The following is a 21,195-nucleotide window of genomic DNA, read 5'->3' as shown; positions in this document are numbered from 1 at the left end:
AAAGTCATAAATTCTGAACAAAAATGATTCGAAAGCTCGTACTTAGTAATTCTATTGTCAATACATATATTTTTAATGGGTTATAGTTGCAGAGCGTAAATATTGATTTTCAAAAAAATATTGGCTGCCAAAATCGTTCACATGAAAAATAGCCTATTTTTAATGCGCTGTAGCTCAAGTTTGTCCCATTGCATCTTCTTTTCCTTGGTATTATTAGTAAGACGATATTTTTTTACAATATTTTAAGCGGCCCTTTAAATTCAAAATATTTTAGCGGCCCTGTGCAGCCGCACAGTTTGTCACCCCCTTAGCACGGCCCTGGGCATGATTTATTAAAAATAAAAGAAAGATTTTCCAAGCGCCAATTAGGTGGAGGCGCTGTCATAACTTGGGGGTGCTTTGCTTACAATGGTACTGGTTCAGTTACATTTGTTCCAGGTAAAATGAATTCACAAGCATATCAAAATGTCGTCGCAAGTCATCTTTTACCAAATGCTGAGTTTTTTGCTGGAAAAAACTGGAAATATCAGCAAGACAATGTATCTATCCATTTAAGTAACAATAGAAAAAATTGGTTCCAAGTAAACAATGTTGAAACTTAGAAATAGCCAGCTAACTCTCCAGATCTCAAACCAATCGAGATCTTATTGGACGTCTTAGCAAGAGGAGCTTATGCAAATGGGAGACATTTTACTTCATCAATAGATCTGAAATCTACTGTCGAAGATGAATGGTATAAAACAGATCCCGAACTTTGTCAAAAACTGTTTTGTCTATGAAAACAAGAATATTTGAAGTAATTCAAAGAAGTGGCACCTAATGAAGCCCTTTTAACTAGGACCTCGGCGTGGCCTTGGACTCTTAAAACAAGAATACTATAAATGCTGCTGCAATGTTAAACATTCTTCATTGAGAATTAATCCTTTTTTCTGTATCACTTAAATCTCAGGCTAACCTGGAAATTAAGAAAAATTACTTCTTTAGTAGGGTCGTGGGCACTTGGAACAGCTTACTGGAAGAGGTGGTAATGAGCAAGGGGGTGGATAGCTTTAAGAGGGCCATTGATCTTTATTGGGGACTTATAAACTGACTAGGACCAGCCTAGCTGGGCCCAGAGCCTGTTGCTGGGCGTCACATTTATATTTACTTCAAAAGACAGGGAAGGAAATGAGAAATTTGGAGCAAAAATGGTGTAATCTCCTTTATAATGCTATATTTAAAAAGGAAACTGCACTAAAATGACAAGAACTACAAAACATACGAAAAATACATCACTTCTGTACACAAACACCGTTATATTAATAAAAAATAAAAAATCCAGATACTTAAGCTCATAATTTTTTCAAGCATTACTTCGTCTTACAATTAAATAAATCTCCATGGCATAACATACCTCTATTTTCAGAAATGACACTGTTTTCTATGGAAAAGGCATCTGTTGGTTTATAAACATGGATGGCATCAAAGGCAGAATGCCTCACTATAACCGCGTTCATGTGGGGTGGCTGGCCAACGACCTCCAAAGCCGGGGTCGCATTCCCATATGCATCCCGGCCTGCATACAGTATTCTCACATGCTCCAACTTGGATAGGGAGTCGTAACGCCGGACTTTATTCTCGACAGGTTCTTTCAGCTTCACTTGTGCACTTTGGAAGAAGATTCCCCGCCAGTTTGAAGAATCTACACTGCCTAGGTGTTTATCACATCGAATTCCGATGTCGGACTGGTAATCTGTTAAAAGAGAAATAAATTAGAATTAAATATTTATAGTGAAAAATGAATGAAAAAATGTACATAACATCATTATCATCACAGATAGGCAATACTTAGGATGAAAAAATAGGGTCTGTGAATTAATAAAACATCTTAAGTATAGACAAGCATGAGTTGAGATCAAAAGATCAAATATCAAATAGCCACTAGAATGTTTGCGAATAAATGGTCATAGTAGGCAGCTTGTATGAGGGGGCAACTGCCCTCTCACTTTCAAATGTGAAGGAGTTTTGCTCCTCTACTTATCCAAGTTCAAAATGAATGATCAACCGAAAAATGATAAAATTCATTGATTCAGATATTAGAAGAAATTATCTTAATATGTGAGAATTTTATATTTATAAGTTATTATTTCATGAAAATTAAAATGTAGCTTTGAATTCGAAAGGAGTCGAGCATGGGACCATCAGTTCCGATTTTTGAGGCCGTGTCACGAATTTTTTAGAGAAGGTCAATCAACATGGGCGGATTTATGGAGGGGCAGAGGGGGGCAATGCTCCCCCAGTTTTGGGAGGACTTTATGTAGTAAACAACACATCTTCCAAATATTTCAAAAAAAAAAATTATTATTATTATTTCTTTTTTGAATAGTTTAGAAGGGCATGGGTGGATTTAGAGGGGGGCATAGGGGCAATGCCCCCCAGTTTTGGGAGGACTTTATATAGTAACAACACATCTTCCAAAATCTTAAAACAAAAAATCATGACTTTTTCTTTTTTGAATAGTTCAATGAAAATGAAGAGAAAAGCGAATGTCCTTTTCTGATGAGAGAAAAGAAAAGGGGGGGGGGAACGAACATTAAATAAAAATAGTACAGCTGTCACTGGAGTGTTGAAAATGTGTCAAAATTCACTATTTTGAACTGAAAAAAATTTTGGGCAAGTATATGAATGAAAATATAGGCTAAACGAGCTATGCATTAAGCTGCAACACTTATAATAATTGACGATTATTTTAACAAATTAGAACCTAAAGCAAAGGGGGCAAAACTCCCCCCCCCTTAGCGCTAACAGAACGATCTACTCGTTATGATTTGTGTCCACATTTCAAGTATATTTATGCATAATATTTATGTTCCTAGTAGATTAATTGGCCTTTTGAGAAATTCTAAAAAACAAAAAACATAGTTTTTTTCCTTCTCTCTCTCTCTCTCTTTTTAAGAGAGAGAGAGAGAGAAAGAAAATAAACACTACCGCAAACTGAATAAATTTCAGTTATCTGAGTATTCTGATTAAATGAATCTTTTTACTTAGAGGGAGAGTACAATTTTACTTACTTTATAAATACTGTTTAAAAAGTAAGGTAAGTCATAATCATCTAAGTCTAATTGAGTCAGACCTTGTCATTATTAAAATCTAAATAATTGAGTCATCAAAAGTTTTGGAAAAATTTGCTGAAATTTTTTAAAAGTCTATAAAAACCTAACAAGATTGGTAAAATCGTAAAAATCCTTTAACCGTAAAAACTGACGAATTTTCGTAAAAATTACAAACGAATCAAGCAAAAATTTGCAGGTAAGAGTGAATTACAAACAGGGCCGAATTTGCCTATAAGGTAAACAAGCTATTGCTTAGGGCCCCTGCTTTGAAGTGGGTCCCCAACTCCCCCCAAAAAATTCATGATTCGTTCCTTAAAAAATGGAAATTGCTTGAAAAAAAAAACTAATTTCATTTTTAAGTGCTTGAAAATCTTGAATATTTGGAAAAGTGTGGTTACAAACCTTAAATTTTAAAATTTCGAACAAATGGTAGAGGGGGAGGAATGCCAAATTATGTCAAATTCAGCTCCTTGCTACATCCTGTATCAAAAATGTAAAAATCATGATTTTCACGTTCGTAACATTATTTGAAATAAATTTTTGTGACTCACATGTTTCATATCTTGCTATTTATTCAATCCTGAATGCAGTATTTTGGAAATTCTTTTGGTGTTGCTTGCTTTTATCTTACTTCTGCATATTGTCAATCTGTTTAGACCAAAAATAAAACTATACTCTACTTGTATTCCTCTTTGTTTTCTGTCCCACTTGCAACTGAATAGAAGTTGTTGTAATGAGAAATCTATAGTTTTTTTTCTTTTAAATTTAAAATAGCTATTTCTCACAAAGTTAGAACAGGACTGTAAAACTTTACACTCAAGTATTAAAATATCAGAGACTGGAAAGTACAAATGAAGTGTGTTAAATAATTTTATTTATTCTAGAGTCCTTGAAAATAATTAGATAAGTCTTTGAAAATCCTAAGCAAAGTGGGCTCCAATTACTTCTACTGCATATTGTTAATCTGTTTCACCAGGAAAAAAAATATACACTGCCTCTATTCCTTTTCGTTTTCTGCACTACTTATAATTTTTAAAAAAGTTGCTGTAATGAGAAATCTATAGTTTATTTTTTCTTTCAAACTTAAAATGGCTGTTTCTTACAAAATTTGAACAATACTGTATAACTGTATAATCTGGTCATCAATTTCTATGTCTATACAATTACCCTTTATAAGGCTTCAAAATGCAGAATTTTATAACCATTTTACAAAATTTCTTCCGGGGGAGAAACCCCCGGCCCCCCTAAAATTGGAGCCCTGGGTCACTCTCTTGATACCAGCTCCCTCTCTTTAGGTCAATTCAAAAAGGACAGCGTGAAAACACGTATTAATGAAAACGACACACAAAAAAGTAAAGCATGGACTTATGCATCACAGGAAACAGACAAAAACATGACAGGCAATAAAAATGTTGCTAAAAAAAAAAAAAAAAAATCCTGCCCCCCCCCCCCCCCCCCCAGCAACTCAGTCCTAAATCCGCCTATGTCAATCAACAATGACATTGAAATTAAATTTAAATGAAGTCAATTTTAGGGTCACTGCCCACATATTCTGCCTACACTTCTCCTTTGACCCCTATCTTTTGGGGGCACCAGATGCCTATGCAAATAGCAATACATGCTAGGTCCAAGACTCATAGCCATATTCTATAGGGTGTATCAATACAGCGTTTACAGATTTTCAGGGCAAATAGAGTACACTTAAACCATGGGAAATCACATTGCAATCCATGGTCGGAAACGTTTTCATGACGCCATAGTGACAACACGAAGCACAAGAAAAAGTAGGACACCCGGTCAAACCAGGATATCTGGCAAGCCTAGCCTTAGGCTACTACAATGACATAAGTCATGTAAATCTAAAAGGAACTGTTAACCTTTCAACAGGCATTTAGGGGGACAGAAAGCTGCAAATACCTCCACTCCTCCCTCATAGCTGTGAGAAATAAAACTTACTTAAGTGTGTGAATTAAGTTGTGTTTTCCACAATAGAAGGGAGAGACAGTAGATACCTAGTGTGTACCCCCTCCCCCCCCTAAGAGAAAAATTGGTACAATGGGTTTGCCAATCATACATTTTCTACAAACAATACAAACACATCAAGAATATCTTTTATTACACTAAAACAATTGTACTAACCCCTTTTAACTAAGCAAAGCAGATTGTAAAAAAAAAAAAAACTTTCAAGCAACTAATAAACAATGAAAATTGTAGTGTTCCAGAAATACAAAATGAAACTTCTTGAAGCAAAGTAAACAGAAAACTGAATTGAAGAAATTCAATGCATGGTTGTCAATTGGGGGGAGGGTCAGGTTTGCCCCTGGCTTTTAGTAACAGAATGGATTTGTGCATGCGTTATGCTTTTTCTATGTGGTATGTACTTGTATATACCTCCTCCCCCCCCCCTCCAGAAAACATTGAAATGACAAGTCTCTGGACGTATCCAACTATATGAAACATATTTAAGTGTAACTTTCGTAGAAAATATGCCTTGGAGGCTTGGAACGGTCTTCTGGCTTGAAGGAATCCCAAACCACATCATAGATGGTTACAAAATAGACATTTTTTTTTCTACAAATCAAATCTTCTCAAGAGACTTTCTGGTCTTAATTAAAAAATCTTGTGTTAAATGAAGAGAATATCTCTCTCTATGATCTGGATGAACTTCTAAATACAATAACAAAACACTTGTCCTAAATAAACATCGCAGAAAAGTCTTTTTTAAAAAGTCACACTTCAAAATATATAAACAAGTAAATAATAATAATTTAACTCATGTCATGTCCGAAAGACACGTGTTCGATTTTGATTACAAAACAAACCAACAGTCACCTTCGTGCTCCCATTGGCTGCTGAGAATCTGAGAAATAACGTCACCAAACGACACAAAAAAACTTTTGTAGTACACGCGTCATGGAGTGGTCATGGTTCTATCTTTTTTAACACTTAAGAGTCCCAAAAATAGCTTTTCACTCAAGAACGCAAAAACTCCCAAACTTAGTAATGCGTTCAGCAAATCGTGGTCCGTGGGTAAAGTCGATTTTGAAAACAGTCCGTTTAAGTTCATACTCATTAAGTAACATATTCACTGCAATCATTTGATATCGTGTGAAAACATAAAAAGCTCCTCCTCTTCAATCGGCATTGTATATAAGGTGTGTCTGTAGGATTGGCGTAGGGGGTTATTTGTCGAAATAGAAAGATTGGGCGCCGCAGATTGGGCTCTGGGAACATTGGGCGCCGAGCATTTTGTACGCCGGGAACTTTGGGCGCGGAGCATTTTGGGTGCCAGGAACATTGGGCGCAGACATTGAGCTCTATATAGTATCCTGGAGAGAAGCTACAATAGTGGAAACTTGAGCTCGCTTGGCGGGAGAAGGGGTAGAGTGGAAGACTAGATTTGTAAGATTATCGCTGTTTCGCTGGCGTTACGATTTTTGCTGATGCACTGTGCGATCGCTGATCTCATTGGATGCAACCAGTGGTGCAATAGCTGCGCTTTTTGGGAGGACGGCAGTTTTGTTTTTCTCTTGAAAGGAAATAATTGATGCAATTGAAACTTAAATGAAGTATTGTTGTGTTGTGTACCGTATCCTGTTGTAAAACCATAAAGGGTGGACTTGACACTTATATTTTATGTGAAATATGTTACAGTAGATAGTAGTACAAGTACTTATATTAAATTAAAAAAATAAAATAATCGCGACCTCGATTACCTCAACTCATTTTAAGATGAATCTCGCGGGGAAAAGCGCGCATCTTAAATTCAAATATTTTTTACAAGAAATGAGAAAACAAGCAAAAAGAAAGATAATCACAACTACTGAGTTTTGCTAGTCGTAAAAGCAGAATCATGAGAGAAAATTGAAAATTCCTTACTAAAATCAATTACAAGTGTTTTGTTTGTTAACTCATAAGAATTGACAGCAGATAAGAATTTTAAATGATTAAGCTTTCTACTATTGTGTGCCAATAATGAAATCGTTACCAATCGCGTAAATAAAGGCTTACAATTGTTCTTAAAACTTACTTCAGAAAGGTTATTTATACCTTCAGTTCAATATGAATCAAAAGCCCCAAACGAATTCTTTTGTAAGCAGGAAAAATGTGTTCTTTCGATTACTATCAACGGGTCAGTCCGAACACATATAAAATAGAATACTTTTTTTTTTTTTTTTTTTTTTTTGAGTAATTACGAATTGCGTACTATTCTCACTTATTTCCCAAGTTTGATGTTGCTCTGATTTTTCAGATTACCATGACGATGGTTGTTTTTAGTACTTATTTAAGAGCGAAAATTTCGCCTTCATAGTTACAAATCATTACCATGACGACGGTTGTCATTAGTATTTATTTAGAGAGCGAAATTGTCGTCATCATAGTTAGAAATCGTCAGCGGATTGGTTTTATTCATATTTATTTATTTTATTTTATTTTCAGGGCCCAACTCAATCAGACTTTACATATAAAAAAGAAGGTTTTTCTGGGTAAAATTACGTTTTTTCAGGCGAAAACACCTGTATGGATGAATTTAAACAGTAAAACTTTATCTGAATTCAAAATTTCCCGATTACTCATTTCCATCAGTTAACACTGATAAGAAATAAAAAATACATAACGTAATACGCTGTAAATAATCTTTATGATAAATGTACTGGTGGACATCGGCCATAAAATCAATCTTAATTACTGCATCCTTATCGCTATTTTATTTTTCATGGATATGCCTCGCATTATCTATTCTGGAAAATCATGAGTCATTCTTGAACGGGTGCAGATTTCTTTGCCATTTACATTCCATTTCATCTGTAGAAACATGAACTTCAACGAGTATGGTCCTATCGCAATTCGTGTTTGCGAAAAACTCAAGATGTCAAAATTCGAATGATTTTTTTTTCTCTAAATAACAGAGAACAGCACGGAAAAGGAAACGTAACTAAACTTCCAAGTGTTGCTACCCCCAAAAGTAGGATCAAGGGAAAATTTTAAATCTTTTTCAAAGCCTTTCTTGCTGAAATAAATGAGAAGTATTTTGTTTATTTAACAGAAACTGGCCGAACAGATAAAACTTTTAAATCAATGATCTTTCCCTCGTCACCAATCGCATACATGAATAAAAGCTTAGGATTAAAATGGATGATAAGGCTTATGACTGAAAAGACATCCGAAAAAAGCTTTTGTTGAATGTCTTTTCATCCATAAGCCCATTTCTTTTGCATTGATGAAGGCGTTCCTTGTAACACCGAAACACGTGTCTGCAGTAATCTGCAATTTGTGCTTTCTGACGTTGTTACTTCTTACTTTACTTTTCAGCACAAAGATATTTATTTATCTTATGTCATGGTTTTGAAAAACTGTTAGATTTATCAATGTGGTATATTTTCGTGCTATAATAAGTCACCTTTTACTATGTCTGTAAAGTTAATGTAACAGTTTTAGACACAATGCAGATATTTTAGTTCGATGGGGTCAAATTATGATGACATAGTCATTTCCTTTGCATCAGGTTTGAAAGCAACCTTTTATTTAAATATTGTTCACAGACAGTAGCGTAACTAGGGGTAGGCAGGAGTGGCATATTTTTTTTTACAAATGTATTGAGTTGAAATTTTATTCTTTCTTTCATCTTCATTTTTAGGAACAATTGGAAGTAATTGTACTATTATACATAGCATACAAGAACATGGACTTGATTGAAATAATGAGTTTCAATTCAGTCACAAACCTATTTTAGAAATATAAAAAAATATTTCACAAACAAAAATCCCCCATACGTGCAAGGGCGGACACAGAAATAATTTTTGGGAGGGGCACCGAAAGGTAACCCCCCCCCCCCCCCCGATACAATTAAAAAATAAAATAAACAATATCATGGGTTTTTTAATAATGTTTTCAAAAAGCCTTTAAGCCAATAAATCTTCTTTAAAGAGCAGAAATATTGTACAGTAAATTATTTCTAACCTGGACACTTATGGAATGGAACAAAAATATTCTGATTGGGGGGGGTGCACCATACAGGGGGATTGGATAAAACATTGTCGCCGCAAAAGCAACAGCAGGATATCGTACTATATGGATTCGCCCTCAAAATGTGTTCAGAATACGGGGGTGTTCACATTACGGAGTGTTCAAAGAGAAAGTCAATATTAATTTCTTCCAATGTGGTCGCAAAATCTTTTCTTTTCTTTTTTTTTTTTTTTTTTTTTTTTTGAAATTTTATACCTATAAACTGTTTAACCTTATATAATTTCACCATAATTGTATAAAAATACACGGTATTACTTAGAAACATTTTCATAATGATTAAACCAAGAGGATATTAATACATAATTTGTACTTTTTTCTATCAACGAAGAATGAATGAATAAACGATTTAAAATAATTAATAATAAAGTTGGGAATTTAGACATATTTTTTTTCCAACTATTTCTTTACATTGCAAAAGAAATAGTTCTCAAAAAGATGAAAATATAATGCGATACGTCACAAATCTGTAAAAAAAACTGGGAATTGTGTAAAAGGAAAATTGATAAGTTCTTTTCTTCAATAAATTCTTTTCTAACGATAAAATAAAAAAAAAATCTGTGATTCAAAAATTAGTATGTACCTCATAATTATAGCTAAAAGCCAAATTAAGAGGGTTTTTGTTTTAATGCTTTTGAAAAAAAAATTTTTTTTTAAATAAATATTATGAAGACAACACAATACTTACAAAATATCTGCTGAATATTTGAGAAAGAAAACCTAAAACTTCCCTGCAGAAAAGAGATAAACATACAAAAACAATATTGTGAATGTGAAAACCCTTGTTTTCGTTTTACTTTAATTTTCGCTAGCTCATCATTATCGCGAAATATTTAAACTTTCTGTTCTATTCACATACAATTCACTAAATTTTTTATCTCGCAAAGTCACCGATACGTTCATTTTCTCAAAAATTACGACTCGTGTAACTGTTTTTACAGAAGGTAAATGGTTAATAAATTGAAATAAATCTGCATTTGTTTAAAAAGTACTGTGTTAAATAATCCTACATTCTCGATGAAAAATACTAAAATTTTTAATTATACAATTAAAATTTGAATTAACAAATTATCTGTTAATTCTTACTCTTATTAAGCGAAACAAACAAAAAACGAAGGAAAAGAAAAACATATCTCCGAGCGCTCCGAGCGATGGAAGTTCCCTCCCTCTCCTTTACGTCATCTCACGTCACCCCGAGTCTTGGCAATAATGGTTGCCGAAAAAGAGCCAAATTTTTATTCTTTTACTAAATAAAAGTAAAGAATTGTTTTGTTTAGTGATAAGGTGTAACCTTCGAATCTCGCCAATGTTCCCCTCGTTAGGCTTAGGAGATGGTCTTAGCATTGGAGTCTACGAGGAAGCTCGCAAGCTTTAAAAAATATTTAAAAATAACCCATTTGCTTTTTGTTATCAAATGACCGGTTTTTAACTACATCACGTTGTCGGTCTGCTGAATATATACATCACTAAACAAAACAATTCTTTACTTTTATTTAGTAAAAGAATAAAAATTTGGCTCTTTTTCGGCAACCATTATTGCCAAGACTCAGGGTGACGTGAGATGACGTAGAAGGAGAGGGAGGGAACTTCCATCGCTCGGAGCGCTCGGAGATATGTTTTTCTTTTCCTTCGTTTTTTGTTTGTTTCGCTTAATAAGAGTAAGAATTAACAGATAATTTGTTAATTCAAATTTTAATTGTATAATTAAAAATTTTAGTATTTTTCATCGAGAATGTAGGATTATTTAACACAGTAACACTACTTTTTAAACAAATGCAGATTTATTTCAATTTATTAACCATTTACCTTCTGTAAAAAGTTACACGAGTCGTAATTTTTGCGAAAATGAACGTATCGGTGACTTTGCGAGATAAAAAATTTAGTGAATTGTATGTGAATCGAACAGAAAGTTTAAATATTTCGCGTGGCTTAAATTTTCGCGATAATGATGAGCTAGCGAAAATTAAAGTAAAACGAAAACAAGGGTTTTCACATTCACAATATTGTTTTTGTATGTTTATCTCTTTTCTGCAGGGAAGTTTTAGGTTTTCTTTCTCAAATATTCAGCAGATATTTTGTAAGTATCGTGTTGTCTTCATAATATTTATTTAAAGAAAAATTTTTTTTCAAAAGCATTAAAACAAAAACCCTCTTAATTTGGCTTTTAGCTATAATTATGAGGTACATACTAATTTTTGAATCACAGATTTTTTTTTTTTATCGTTAGAAAAGAATTTATTGAAGAAAAGAACTTATCAATTTTCCTTTTACACAATTCCCAGTTTTTTTTTTTACAGATTTGTGACGTATAGCATTATATTTTCATCTTTTTGAGAACTATTTCTTTTGCAATGTAAAGAAATAGTTGGAAAAAAAAATATGTCTAAATTCCCAACTTTATTATTAATTATTTTAAATCGTTTATTCATTCATTCTTCATTGATAGAAAAAAGTACAAATTATGTATGAATATCCTCTTGGTTTAATCATTATGAAAATGTTTCTAAGTAATACCGTGTATTTTTATACAATTATGGTGAAATTATATAAGGTTAAACAGTTTATAGGTATAAAATTTCAAAAAAAAAAAAAAAAAAAGAAAAGATTTTGCGACCACATTGGAAGAAATTAATATTGACTTTCTCTTTGAACACTCCGTAATGTGAACACCCCCGTATTCTGAACACATTTTGAGGGCGAATCCATATAGTACGATATCCTGCTGTTGCTTTTGCGGCGACAATGTTTTATCCAATCCCCCTTTATGGTGCACCCCCCCCCCCCAATCAGAATATTTTTGTTCCATTCCATAAGTGTCCAGGTTAGAAATAATTTACTGTACAATATTTCTGCTCTTTAAAGAAGATTTATTGGCTTAAAGGCTTTTTGAAAACATTATTAAAAAACCCATGATATTGTTTATTTTATTTTTTAATTGTATCGGGGGGGGGGGGCTGGGTTACCTTTCGGTGCCCCTCCCAAAAATTATTTCTGTGTCCGCCCTTGCACGTATGGGGGATTTTTGTTTGTGAAATATTTTTTTATATTTCTAAAATAGGTTTGTGACTGAATTGAAACTCATTATTTCAATCAAGTCCATGTTCTTGTATGCTATGTATAATAGTACAATTACTTCCAATTGTTCCTAAAAATGAAGATGAAAGAAAGAATAAAATTTCAACTCAATACATTTGTAAAAAAAAATATGCCACTCCTGCCAACCCCTAGTTACGCTACTGTCTGTGAACAATATTTAAATAAAAGGTCGCTTTCAAACCTGATGCAAAGGAAATGACTATGTCATCATAATTTGACCCCATCGAACTAAAATATCTGCATTGTGTCTAAAACTGTTACATTAACTTTACAGACATAGTAAAAGGTGACTTATTATAGCACGAAAATATACCACATTGATAAATCTAACAGTTTTTCAAAACCATGACATAAGATAAATAAATATCTTTGTGCTGAAAAGTAAAGTAAGAAGTAACAACGTCAGAAAGCACAAATTGCAGATTACTGCAGACACGTGTTTCGGTGTTACAAGGAACGCCTTCATCAATGCAAAAGAAATGGGCTTATGGATGAAAAGACATTCAACAAAAGCTTTTTTCGGATGTCTTTTCAGTCATAAGCCTTATCATCCATTTTAATCCTAAGCTTTTATTCATGTATGCGATTGGTGACGAGGGAAAGATCATTGATTTAAAAGTTTTATCTGTTCGGCCAGTTTCTGTTAAATAAACAAAATACTTCTCATTTATTTCAGCAAGAAAGGCTTTGAAAAAGATTTAAAATTTTCCCTTGATCCTACTTTTGGGGGGTAGCAACACTTGGAAGCTTAGTTACGTTTCCTTTTCCGTGCTGTTCTCTGTTATTTAGAGAAAAAAAAATCATTCGAATTTTGACATCTTGAGTTTTTTCGCAAACACGAATTGCGATAGGACCATACTCGTTGAAGTTCATGTTTCTACAGATGAAATGGAATGTAAATGGCAAAGAAATCTGCACCCGTTCAAGAATGACTCATGATTTTCCAGAATAGATAATGCGAGGCATATCCATGAAAAATAAAATAGCGATAAGGATGCAGTAATTAAGATTGTGATTTTATGGCCGATGTCCACCAGTACATTTATCATTAAAGATTATTTACAGCGTATTAAGTTATGTATTTTTTATTTCTTATCAGTGTTAACTGATGGAAATGAGTAATCGGGAAATTTTGAATTCAGATAAAGTTTTACTGTTTAAATTCATCCATACAGGTGTTTTCGCCTGAAAAAACGTAATTTTACCCAGAAAAACCTTCTTTTTTAAATGTAAAGTCTGATTGAGTTGGGCTCTGAAAATAAAATAAAATAAATAAATATAAATAAAACCAATCCGCTGACGATTTCTAACTATGATGACGACAATTTCGCTCTCTAAATAAATACTAATGACAACCGTCGTCATGGTAATGATTTGTAACTATGAAGGCGAAAATTTCGCTCTTAAATAAGTACTAAAAACAACCATCGTCATGGTAATCTGAAAAATCAGAGCAACATCAAACTTGGGAAATAAGTGAGAATAGTACGCAATTCGTGATTACTCAAAAAAAAAAAAAAAGTATTCTATTTTATATGTGTTCGGACTGACCCGTTGATAGTAATCGAAAGAACACATTTTTCCTGCTTACAAAAGAATTCGTTTGGGGCTTTTGATTCATATTGAACTGAAGGTATAAATAACCTTTCTGAAGTAAGTTTTAAGAACAATTGTAAGCCTTTATATACGCGATTGGTAACGATTTCATTATTGGCACACAATTGTAGAAAGCTTAATCATTTAAAATTCTTATCTACTGTCAATTCTTATGAGTTAACAAACAAAACACTTGTAATTGATTTTAGTAAGGAATTTTCAATTTTCTCTCATGATTCTGCTTTTACGACTAGCAAAACTCAGTAGTTGTGATTATCTTTCTTTTTGCTTGTTTTCTCATTTCTTGTAAAAAATATTTGAATTTAAGATGCGCGCTTTTCCCTGCGAGATTCATCTTAAAATGAGTTGAGGTAATCGAGGTCGCGATTATTTTATTTTTTTAATTTAATATAAGTACTTGTACTACTAACTACTGTAACATATTTCACATAAAATATAAGTGTCAAGTCCACCCTTTATGGTTTTACAACAGGATACGGTACACAACACAACACTACTTCATTTAAGTTTCAATTGCATCAATTATTTCCTTTCAAGAGAAAAACAAAACTGCCATCCTCCCAAAAAGCGCAGCTATTGCACCACTGGTTGCATCCAATGAGATCAGCGATCGCACAGTGCATCAGCAAAAATCGTAATGCCAGCGAAACAGCGATAATCTTACAAATCTAGTCTTTCACTCTACCCCTTCTCCCGCCAAGCGAGCTCAAATTTCCACTATTGTAGCTTCTCTCCAGGATACTATATAGAGCTCAATGGTTACTATACAGCTCAATGGGCGCAGAGCACTTTAGGCCCCGGGAACATTGGGCACAATGTGCTCGGCGTCTAAAATGCTCAGCGCACCCAAAGCGCACGACGCCCAAAGTTTCTGGCGCCCAAAATGCTCGGCGCCCAATCTTCCTAAGACCGATTATTTATCGGTAACGATTGTGTGAAGATACGAAAGTACATTCACACCGATCTTCGAACAGGCCCCTTTATAAGCTTAAAATTTATTAATTTAATTGCTTCAGACACCATTATTTCGTCAATTAAATCAAAATTATGACTTTCTTTCAATGAACAAAATTAACTGAAAATATTCGTCCTGATGAAAGTCAGATATGTATTAAAAAATTATCTTTTTTACATAATAATTATTTGAACATATCATAATGCAAAATAATAATTTGTTTATCATATTGAAATTGAACTTTCAACGACATTATGACAGGTGGACACTTCATGTCTGAGTCTGAGGGCGTCGCACAAATAGCGTGTGCAGTCGGGTGATCCGTGATGTTTGTAGTAACAGTTTCTTAACAAATAATAATAGCTACTTTATGAAAAATTGCTGCATGTAATTACTTTTGAATTTGGTTACAACTGATAGCATGCATGTAACAATCAGCGCCTGATTTACCATTACGTCCAGAAAGGCCGGTTTAAAGGCTCCTAAAAATTATAGGTCGATCTACAAATTTTACCAAAAATATGACTTTTTTTCTTATGGTGTTTAAAACCACACACAAGGACGATATATAAAAGAGCATAGCAGGGTGGAGTTGAGCATAAAAATAGCCATTTTTTTGCTATTGAGCCTTTCGCTTAGGTTGTTGAAAACCTCTGAGTGCCTTAAACGTTTTTAGCAAATGTAACAGGGTGGTGACAAGAACTGTGAAAAAAAGTTCCCTGACTTTTCCCTGATTAAGTTCACCAAATTTCCCTGATTTACATTACCAATGATAATGGTTTTCTTTCCTTGCTCTAATAGAAATCCATTGTATGTTTGTATGAAATGCAATATTTTAAACGTTTTAAGTTGTGTAAAGTTGTTGAACTAAAGATATATTTAAAAAAGATGCTACTTTTTTAATAAAATGGTTGAAAAAAAGAAAAAAAAACATATAAAGTCAATTTTTTTGGGGGGGGGGGGAAACCCCTACAAAACTGTATATTAAATTTTTCTACAATGGAAAGATTATAGAAAATTATAAAAAAAAAAAAAAAAAAAATACTTTACTTCCAGAAACTACTTATCATAAGAATTTTAAGAAACTATTAAAATCACTCTTAAAAATATATGTGTATTTATGATAGAATAAAAAAGTAACTGAAATTATTTTGAACTAAATTTTCAAACAGTATAATAACTGTTGCAAGAATTACAAGTAATAGTGAAATAATAGAAGTAATGTAGTTATTCTTATATAACTAATTGACATATTTATGCAAAACAGATGAAACCATTTGACATCCATTCATAGGGAGCTTTTTTCTCATCAAGAACATAGGTTTTAATGAATGAATACAGCATTTTAACAATAAAAAATAAAGATATTTGCTTAAGTACACAAATTAACTCTATTTTAAATGATTTCGTATGTAACGAAAAAAAATCTTAGATTGCTTTGTAACAAACAACTTTGAAATGCAAGAAAAAAAAGCAATTTCAAAATTTATAGAAGAAGAATACAACTTGGTTATAAAATAAAAGAATCATTTTTTCGTCTGAAGAAAAGAAAATCTTTATAATCTGTAGCGACAACAAATAGTATAACGGCAAAAAATAAAGTTTTTTTTTATTGAAAGTTCATTTTAGCAATTAAATTAAAAGCGCGAAGAAGTGATAAATTTTAAGCCTTTATCAGTATTAATTCAAAAACCAAAGATTTTTTTCTTGAAATCATGATTACAGTACGCTAATTACTTCGAAACAATGGAATAAAGGCAAAGAAGCTTAGGCATTAATGAAGGCTTCCTCTTTGCCTGTACGGTTGTTTATTTTACGTAGCATTGAAAGCGTGAAAAGAAATTTCAAGCGAGGTAAAATAAACAACCTAACAGACACAGAAGCAATCTTAGGAAGTTCATCCTGTGGTTAATAAGTAAGAATCAATACTTTGACGTTTAGGAAAAAAGTTGCACAAATGTGGCAGTGTATAATCGCACCTCATTAATTTTACTTTTTTTTGAACAGATAATTTGCAGAAAATGCGTAGGGAATCAGAGTACATAATTTTGTAAAGCAAAAAAAAAAAAAAAATTTTTTTTCTTCATAAAATCAATTTTCCCTGATTTTTTGTTATTTTTTTCGAAATTCCCTGACTTTTCCCTGATTAATAAAGTTCCCTGATCTCCCTGATCTGTCGCCACCCTGTGTAATTACAGAGAAGGTGTGCGGTTGAGTACTTTCGCCAATTGTAGTGTTCAAGGGTGGAGGGCCCTGCAAATGTTTTGGGCTACTATTCTGAAATTTCTAAATGGTTCAGGCACTGGGTAATAATGTATTGGGCGGTTCGCGGCAACTAACTTTCAGGCTGCGAGTAGTTCGCAGATATCTGTAGATTGGGACTGATGAATATGGCTCGAAAAAGGAGAGAAGGGGACGGCAAGATGACTAACATTCTAAAGCAGGAAAATATGAATGAGGGCAGTTCGATAAATACCTTCCACAGAGAGGTTATTCAACTCATTCCAAGCTTGACGGTCAGCGAAAGTTCCAAATAATTGGCTGAATAGATATTTATTTAATATTGCCATCGAGTCCCAATGATGTCAAATAAAAAGTGACAGAATAAAGGCTGGCCAAGCAAACAGAGGACGCAGAGAACAAACGAGAGAGCAGAGCACGGGTCACGGACGCCGACCTCCTGTCCTGCATTGTCCACTGAGGGAAAGCAGGCATGAGCAATTAAGCGAAAAATAGCTGAAGCGAGGGAAAGCTATTTTTCCAACAGCATTGACCTTGGATAATTACCGTCATTGACCTCAACGGGATATTGGACAGTCTGGGCGAAAAGGAAAGGGATTAGTCGCTGCGTCTTTGCTGATGGTACGTAACTTTTGGGGGTTGGCACAGGTGTCCAGACCTCAGAGTAAACCCCTTTTGAAATCACTAGAAGAGCCCTCCGAAACAGGGCTAATGAGAAGCCATATCAGAGCCTACTCGAAAACTGGCCCTTTAGAGGGCCAGAATCTGAATTGGAGTAATATAAAATATATGTTTTATTTGGGAAACTTGACCACACTGACAAGGGGTTCACCTTGGCTCTCGGTGGCCCTACTGCGAAGGCCTCGGTCAATTTTCTTTATCACGTTACATGTCTTTACCCTCGGCGCGATAATGTATTGGTGATCACTCTTGAATTATACAAAGCATTTCTCGTCAAAAAAAAAAAAGCAACAAATAGCAGTGTGTCGGACCTTCGATTTTTCCAATCCAGGGCAAAACCTTAAAATTCCCACCCTAACTTATCTTCTTCAAAGTTTTTATATCGAGTTTCAAAGACAAAAACATAGGAATAATGCAAATTTTCCGCCCCCCAAGAATTGCCGTCCGGGCAGGCACCGGCTTGCTCTCCCCTCAGGACTGAAATGGTATTCTAATTCTGTTGAAATTCGTTGGCGCGTCAAATTGGCATATGATGAAAAAAATATTACTCAATAAAGTTCATTCAAGAACGAAATTTAAAAACAAAAAGAAAAAACATTCGCAGTGTCCAAGATTCAAATAGGAAATAGTCAGTGATGAAAGAAATCTTTACTAGTAACGCACTGAAATGTTACCCAAACTCGGAAATGTAATAATTCATCGACATAATATTTGTGCTCCTCATAAGGAAAGGAGCTTCAGCTTCCTCATTGGTTGGCAACTTAGAAGTAATTTAGAAAGAACAACGAATTTTTCTGTTCGATCGAAATTCAACAAATTAGTTAACATGTAGGATGTAAAGAATTATTTTAGATTTTCATTAATGCTGATTACATCCTGGTAAAACAACTTTGTCCCCATTTCCCCGAAAACGACAATTAAACAAGATCATTTACTATTCAATTTGACACTAATGTCTCATATTATTTACTACTATGGAATGACTAACCTGGTATGTGAGAAAACAATAAATCTTTTTCGACGTAAGACATATCAAATGACACATACACAAAAAAAAGTTTTGAGAATTTTACGGATACATATCCGTCACTGATTAAGGAAAAGTATACGAATAGGTTTAAAAGAAGTCTTTATTTGTGCATCCGAATCAATAAATCAAACCTCACTGATTGTAATTCACCTTTGTACTTAAATTCGTTCGATTGAAATGAAAAAAAAAAAAGAAAAAAAGGAACACGGATACAGAATTAAATGCTAAAAGGTGATACATTCAAACGTTAAGTTCCAAATAATTCCCAACGATAGCTTTGTACCTATCTTTGTTGCCATAGCGGATAGCGGTCTATTTTGTTTTTTTGTTTTTCCCTCTCCTTATTTGTTTTCTTTTTTGTTAAAATTGGAAATATATTTTTTAAGATACTGTTTTTATTACTTTTGCTTAAAAATAGAAGATTTATTTATTTGTAATTAAATAATAACAGATTTTTTAAAAAATACCAAAAATACCAGCAATTTTTGATAATGCACTCAAAAGGATAAAATAACTTTTCTGGTTCAGAAAGGACAATTTAAGAATTCCTGTAGTTTTCGAAAATTCCAAGAAAATGACACCACAAACGAAGAAAACTTCGAGTGTTGAAAAATGAATATTTTTCTTATTCGGAAAGTTTTGTTTGAAATAACTAGAACCGCACTTTTCTTTGTTTGTGGTGTCATTTTTTTGGAATTTTCAAAAACTACAGGAATGCTTAAATTGTCCTTTCTGAACCAGAAAAGTCATTTTGTCCTTTTGAGTGCATTATGAAAAGTGCTTGGTATGTTTTAAAAAATCTGTTATTTTATTCTTTTTGTGTAAATGTATTTCAGAAATAAAATAATTTTACCCTCACGAAACTTCACCTTATTTTTTCATTAGGTGCTCGGTACTAAAAGGGAAAAAAACTTATATACATGTCTAAAACTTTAAGCTGTGGGCACTAAAATTTAATCTTTGTTCCTCTCTAGGATTCATGCTTGCTAATTTCATGCTTGCTTCAGAGAATGATTCCTTGGTCAAAATTTTCATTATGATTGCTTTTAACATTGCTGCTGCAAGGCAACAAAATTTGTAACACTGGGTTTTATATTTAAAAATTTAATAGGGAAATTACATGAAATTTGCTGTTTTCCATCCTAACTGAAACAATAATTTTATTTTAGAATTTTAATTTTTCAGCGCTAAGTTGTTCCTTAAGATTAAAGCAAATCATTTAGTGAAATCCCGAAGTCTCTAAGTGGTCTAGTTATATAGAGATATAAGCAAAACCAGGCCTCAGATTTCTCCGTGACAATCAGGCCAAGTATAATAAAAGTGCTTAAAAATGTCAAAGAAGGAACTTAAGAAAATGAAAATTGAAAATAGAGGAGTTGTGGTTTTAAGTTTGTGATAAAGAACAATTGAATACTTCCATGTTTCTCAATACTTACTAACCAGGGGTGCAAACAGCACCATTGAAATAGTCTGACACAGTAGTGTAAGACTAAACTCGATTCCAGTGCTGCCTAAGCTTTTTTTACCCGAGGACCACACGTCATATTGGAAGGAATCTCTCACTGGCCAGAACACATATATAATCTACATATCACATAATCTACATATCATCACATATAAATTTTATCTAAGTAACCTGAGAAAATGAAAGAAATTAACAAACCAAGAATTGCTATCATTACCACATCACATGCTTATTTTAAGGATACAAAGTTTCATCCGTTTTTTAGAAACCTATTTCTGACTATTTTGACTTCAAATTTGCAACAGTCGTTCTCAATACCGAATGAAGATTATCGGTTGTTTTGGAAGGCTCCAAAACCAGGGAGGTTAAAGGGGAGGAGATAAATCTTTACTATGTAGAAGTGGCAACGTTCGTTCACTTTTTCCAGAGGACGCTGTATGTGCACAGCTCCCGACAATCGCAGCAGATCAATGTAAATGATGCTAAGTTTCTCATTTTTTTAGAAGCAGCTATTAAAGCAAAAAAAAAGAAAAAAACTACTGGAAATTGGTTGTAAAAAGGGGCCAATATAGTGGACGATGTACGGCTTTCGTCCACAGGAAGTTAGCGCAGTATTTGATGGAAAAATTTATTTTATTTTTCATCACCAACTTGCCGAATTCGTCTGCTATTAATATTGCGCTGTGCGATGTTTTATTTTTTACGAGTTGGAATGTTTCTATTCCTGTAAATAATTGACGAAATGAGAATGTAGTAGAATTAATTACGTAAATACTTTTTTAATTAGTTGTAAATTTCGTGACATGTTTCGAGAACTAATTAAAGCGAAATAATTTTTTGCTTTCACGACCTTTAACAGATAAAAACAAATGTTAATGTTCTATTTACTTAACTTCAAGTTGATATTGATTATAATAATTCACTCACTGCTTAAACAGAATTGTTATCATTATTTTTTCATTATTGCATTTTTTCGACAACGAAATGGGAAAAA

The 21,195-nt window shown here is 33.3% G+C and overlaps 1 protein-coding gene across 1 annotated transcript in view; it reads right to left on the bottom strand.

Annotated features, from left to right (window-relative positions):
- LOC129224234 (protein bark beetle-like) overlaps positions 1-21,195 on the bottom strand; it is a 107,659-nt gene that overhangs the window by 40,481 nt on the left and 45,983 nt on the right. The window contains exon 4 of the mRNA XM_054858659.1: positions 1,394-1,732. Coding sequence (XP_054714634.1) covers positions 1,394-1,732 — 339 coding nt within the window. The remainder of the gene's footprint in view (positions 1-1,393; positions 1,733-21,195) is intronic.

This window comes from Uloborus diversus, chromosome 6 (assembly GCF_026930045.1).
Source record: "Uloborus diversus isolate 005 chromosome 6, Udiv.v.3.1, whole genome shotgun sequence".
Lineage (NCBI taxonomy): Eukaryota > Metazoa > Arthropoda > Arachnida > Araneae > Uloboridae > Uloborus > Uloborus diversus.
This window is presented reverse-complemented; position numbering and strand designations above follow the sequence as displayed.